At 43.7% G+C, this 6,000-nt stretch overlaps 1 protein-coding gene across 1 annotated transcript in view; it reads right to left on the minus strand.

Moving 5' to 3' along the window:
- LOC147418500 (glyoxylase I 4-like) overlaps positions 1-1,467 on the minus strand; it is a 59,461-nt gene extending 57,994 nt beyond the window's left edge. The window contains exon 1 of the mRNA XM_086507306.1: positions 1,311-1,467. Within this exon, the coding sequence (XP_086363432.1) occupies positions 1,311-1,427 (117 nt within the window). The 5' untranslated portion in view covers positions 1,428-1,467. The remainder of the gene's footprint in view (positions 1-1,310) is intronic.
- Between the last annotated feature and the right edge of the window lie 4,533 nt (positions 1,468-6,000).

Genomic DNA, 6,000 nt, shown 5'->3' on the forward strand with positions numbered 1-6,000 from the left:
TGAAATAAAGTTGGCCTTTGCTCCACTATCAAAGAAAATTAGGGCTTCCTGATCTCGTATTTTGCCCCACGCTTTGAAGAGCTCCATACTCTCATCCTCATCATCTACAGGCGACCCCATGAAATCAGGTACAAGTCCTGCTTTTGTCTAGCCTTTCTTTGCTATGCCCTCAGCCACCTTCGAAGTTTTTGCCCTTTGCTTGGCAAACAACTAAGAGGTCGTGGATTTCTTCTTATGAACAATCTTTTTAGCCTTCTTCTTTCGGTAAGAAAGTATCCCAAAACCTCTGATTGTAAGTAGACATATTGTCGTCTTCCTTCATGCGAAGGTGGTTCCACACCACCAGAACAACGGCTTGTTCTTTTTTATCTTAAAAACTTATAAGAGAAATTTTATATTGTATTGTGTGTTGTATCGTACGATCAGACAGCATAGTTGTTAAATACGCCCTAATTCCACGATATGGGCATTCATACACCATACGGGAACTTTCATGAATGTAGGAGAATGTAAACAGGCTGAAAAGCCATTGTGAGACATTGCACTCCAGAAGGTCTCGACAAGAACCCTCCTTTGTATACGCCTCATGCCCTCAGCCATCTGCAAGAGCAAATCCCACAAGCTGGACAGTCTCTAAAACACTAAGTGTATATGCATATATTATAAAACATGCATACATAACTTGACATATATAGATACGTACATACAGGAAAGTTCCTACTTCACCATTAGAAAGTCACTTTTCAGTCATGAAGGTGTCAAATAAGCAGGCAGGCACCATGACTAGCACAATCTTTCAACCTCTTGCACTTCAAGAAATCCATTCCAACTTCTGCTTTGCATAACACATACAAAAGAAGATCGTATCATAGACTTAGCAAAAAGGAAAGTTGGCCGATGCAACAGCAAGGGGAAGCTGTAGCTGGCAGGCCGAAGGTCTGAGTGAGAAGCTTGAGCACCAAGAGAGTCAGCCTGAGGGAGGTGCTAAGAGGATGATGCCAGCTGTAGAGGGCTCTTCTTCCTGCACGCAGGAGATCCAACAATAATAAATTCATCCTTCGGCTGACCTACCATGGAGGCAGACAATGGAGGGCTAGACTATTTTCAGCCAGCGGCCAACCAAAAGATGCTTCCACCTCCAGACTCAGCATGTCTCTCATAGGCATTCGAGCTTCGATGTGCTGATTACAAGAGACACAAAGACAAGCACAGTCCTATGCACGCATGCAGCTTGCAGCCCAGTTTCCTTTTTGCAGTTAACCATTCTCTCTCTCTCTCTCTCTCTCTCTCTCTCTCTCTCAAAGCTGTACCAAGTTCACGTCACAATGCCGAGGACGAACGGCAGGTGAATGCAGACATGACGGCGAGATAGCAGAAATTGAGGCCATTGCTGTCCGGCACCAGGAAATCCGAGTCTCGCATGCCATTAGTTCTTGAGAGTTATTAATACTCCATTGGTTGCACGCTCTTTTTAAAAACATTTTTGGTCTATAAGGAGTAGGCCTCGCCAATTTTGGTTTTGGGTGTCTTAAAGGGAATCACATGCAGATACCCCACTTTTGATCAAAGCGAAAATCGATGGCATCGTGGGAGGTGTATATTCTTGTGAAAATTACCAAAGTATCCCGCTAATTTATGGAAATTCCCAAAATACCCCTCAAATTTCAAAAAATCCCAAAATACCCTATGGATGGCACCGTGGCAGGTGTATACCAACGATTTTTGAAAATAAAAAGAAGAGGAGAATCAAGAGAGTTTTTCCTGAGTCTGCATGGGTCAAAGAGATTCCCTTCACTATTACATCCGTGGCCTCTAGAGTTTGCATGGCTCAAACCGTTGTCTCAAACAAGCTTTCCTTTTCTCTCTCTACGTAGAGCAGGTAGGCGGGGATATCGCCACTCAGGGCTTGTTGTAAAGACGAGGACGGGGCATCAACTCTCTCTCTCTCTCTCTCTCTCTCTCTCTCTCTCTCTCTCTCTCTCTCTCTCTCTCTCTCTCTCTCTCTCTCTCTCTCTCTCTCTCTCTGCGTCAGATTTGCAGGGGCAAGGGAAGGCATGCTATGCGTCTGTGTTGGCCATGAACTCATAGAGAGAAAAGAAGGAAGTAGGGATTGGTGGAGGTTGGTACAGAGGGACGAGGAGATGGGCGTAGAGGAGCTGGATGGGGAGGATTAGGGTGGGGGGACCATGGGAATGTGGAGGAAGATTCTATGGAATCTTCCAACAAATGAATTTCTTTTGGGACTTACCAATATGGATCAGTAAGGAGTAGGGGGGTGAATTCAATAAACCAGGGGAACTCTCAATTGCTGGAAAAAAATCAAAAATTAAGCCATTAATGAAAAGAGCATCGTGAAAGAAAAAGGGAAGGGTTGAAGAAAGGGGTGAGCCACGTGGAGTCACGTTGTGTCTGTCACAGTTGGAGTCGGCCATGTGCCTTCTTTCTGTAAGTAGGAGTCCACCTCTCTCTCTCTCTCTCTCTCTCTCTCTCTCTCTCTCTCTCTCTCTCTCTCTCTCTCTCTCTCTCTCTGCCCTTCCTCCGCTCCTACAATTGTAAGGGCGAAGGCCAATGGCTCTCTCTCTCCTGTCAACAGAGAGCTCTCACTCTCACAACCTTGCATCACCCCCTCGTCTGAGCAGCAAACCGACCCACATGAGCCCCTGCTGACGATTAGATTTCTGAAGGCCTTCGCACAGTAGTTGTCTAGCACAACGAGAGAGAGAGAGAGAGAGAGAGAGAGAGAGAGAGAGAAAGAGAGAGAGACGGTGTCATAATAACTAATATCTAATTCTCTTAAATGATTTTCTCATGTTAAACTGACCATTTAATATGGGGAAGTACTCTTAAGTATGGAGCGTGATTTAACCCTTGTAATATTTTGTGGTAAAAACGCACATTTGTAAGGCCCCCATATAAGGAGAAGCCATCGTGCATGAAGAAAAATCACTCGCCAGAAACCAAAATTTTCACGCCCAATCTCGAGCCTAAGCTCGAGATTGGCTTTGCCAGAATATTCTTTTTTACCCTAATATTATGGCCGGATGGTGGTCGGAAAACGGTTGGCCGGTTGTCCGGTGGCCAGTGGTTGAAAATGGCCGGTGGTCGGTGGCCGAATTCAATGGCCGTGGCTAATTTCAAAGAAGGACTTGTCTTCTCAAGGGCGGCCACACATGGGCGGATTGGAGGGTCCGATTTGGACTTATCTACACAATGGCTGCTACACATGCCTGCCTCTCTCATGAGAGGGTAGCCCTTTTGGCCTATAAAAGGAGACCATTTCTACACACATTTCATAGTGTGAAGTTGATGCAACAAAGTGGGTGTGAGGTGGTTAGAGTGAAGCAAGGCGGGAGCTCCAAAAGGGTATAATCCCTTTGTAATCTACTTCTTGTTTTGAAGTATTAAAGCCATTGAGTGGTTGCTTTCCCGTGGACGTAGCCCACATTGGGTAAACCACGTATATCATGTGTACTCTCTCTCTCTCTACTCTATAATCTCTTGCGTGTGTAAATTATCTCTCTCCATTAAGTAATTTACTCAATTATCTACTTAGCTACGTCATATTTCCTAACAACTGGTATCAGAGCAAGGTTTTCTTGTAGCTAAATTATCTCAAGGAAAGGATTCCTTGAATTGAGTGGGAGTAATGGCGGAGGAAGGGAAGCTCAAGATTGAGAAGTTCACTAGCAAAAACTACCAACATTGGAAGATGCAGATTGAAGACTATCTCTACCAGAAGAACCTCTATTTGCCACTAGGCGGTCTTGCAAAGAAGCCCGCAATGATGGCAGATGAAGCATGGATTGTCCTTGATCGAAAGGCACTGGGAACAATCCGGTTAAGCTTGGCGTCAACGGTGGCCTTCAACGTTTCGGAGATGAAGACCACAGAGGACTTGATGAAGTCACTTGACGACTTCTATGAGAAACCATCGGCATCCAATAAGGTATTTCTCATGAAGCGCTTATTCGATCTAAAGATGATAGAGAATGGTTCAGTTGCAGAACACCTAAATGACTTCAACACAAACATAAGTCAACTTCAATCTGTGAAAATAGATTTCGATGATGAAGTGCGAGCTCTCCTTATACTATCATCTCTACAGGATAGTTGGCATAGCTTTGTTATGGTTGTAAGTAATTCTATCTCTGGCACAAATACTTTTAAGTTTGATGATGTTGTAGGTGTTCTCCTAAGCGAGGAAATGCGAAGGAGAAGCACAGGAGAATCATCAAGTGTTGCACTATCGGTGGAAACAAGAGGAAGGCATAAGGAGAGGTTCAAAAACCAAAAGGGTCATGATCGCTCAAGACGGAGCAAGTCACACCCAAAGTCAATTCTTGAATGTTGGAACTGCGGCAAGAAGGGCCACGTGAAGAAGGATTGCTGGTCCAAGAAGAAGAAGGAGTCGGAGTCTCAAGACAAAAAGTCAACATCAGAGGCCAATGTGGCAGGTAAAGTAGAGCAAGATGCTCTAATTCTCTCATTAGACAATGTGTCTAATTCCTGGATAGTAGATTCCAGGGCTTCATTCTATGCGACACCACACAAGCAACATTTCCAAGATTACACCAAAGGTAATTTTGGGTATGTAATACTTGGGAGATGATGAAGCTTGTTGGCAAAGGTACAGTTTGTGTCAAAACTGCTAACGAAAATGAATGGAAGCTTAAAAATGTTAGGCATGTTCCTTCTCTTTGCAAAAATTTGATCTCTACAGGACAATTGGACGATGAAGGTCACAACATTGCATCCGGAAGCAAACGGTGGAAGATCTCAAAGGGATGTTTGGTGGTTGCCAAGGGAGAAAAGGTTGGTACACTTTACTTGTGTATTGTTAGCACGCAACCTTCAGCTTGTGCAACAACTACAGAAGTTGACAGTGCGGTGTAGCACTACCGCCTTGGGCATATGAGTGCCAAAGGAATGCAAATCCTTCAAACAAAGAAGCTTCTACCAGGTTTGAAAGAAGTGGACTTAGAGTTCTGTGAAGATTGTGTTTATGGTAAACAAAAGAGGGTAAAATTTCAAAAATCTGGAAATGAAAGAAAAAATAAAAAACTTGAGTTGGTTCATTCTGACGTTTGGGGTCCTGCAAGTACACCATCACTTGGTGGCTCATTGTACTATGTAGCATTCATAGACAATGCGACTAGGAAAACAAGGGTTTATGTAATGAAGAATAAATCCGATGTGTTTTCCATATTTCAAAGGTGGAAAGCCTTTGTGGAGAATGAAACAGGTACTAAGGTTAAATGCCTTAAATCCGACAATGGAGGCAAATATTGTAGCCAAACTTTTGAAAGCTTTTGTGCTAGCAATGGTATTCGGAGGCAAAGAACAACCGCAAGGACACTTCAACAAAATGGCATTTCGGAAAGGATGAACAGAACAATCATGGAGCGAGCACGAAGCATGTGGCTACATGCAGGCCTACCGCTTGAGCTTTGGGCGAAAGCTGTAAGTACGTATGTGTACTTAATCAACCGATCACCCTTAACGGCATTGGATGGGGGAGTTCAAGAAGAAGCATGGACAAGTAAACCGGTGAATTATGCATTTCTCAAAGTGTTTGGGTGTGAGGCTTTCATACACATAGATAGAAGCCTAAGATCAAAGCTAGATGTAAAGTCCAAAAAGTGTTTCTTCATTGGTTATGGAGAAGGTGAGTTTGGGTATTGCCTATGGAATCCTGAAGATGGTAAAATCTTTAGGAGTAGGGATGTAATTTTTAACGAACAAAGTATGTACAAAGATTACTTGGAAAGAAAACAAACATAAGAAACAGGTGATGAGTACATGGAGCTTGAGGACGGTGAAGACTCAAGGACTGCAAACGGTGATAACGTGCAATAACGTCAACCAAATGAGGAGCCTCAACCTATTCCCCGAAGATCCACAAGAGCAAGTAGACCTCCAGAAAGGTTTATTCCTTCCTCCAACCATCTCTTGATCTCAGATTCTGGAGAGCCAGAATCATACGAAGAAGCTATGCATCAC

The sequence above is a fragment of the Adiantum capillus-veneris genome, chromosome 30 (assembly GCF_014529385.1).
Source record: "Adiantum capillus-veneris isolate H3 chromosome 30, ASM1452938v2, whole genome shotgun sequence".
NCBI lineage: Eukaryota > Viridiplantae > Streptophyta > Polypodiopsida > Polypodiales > Pteridaceae > Adiantum > Adiantum capillus-veneris.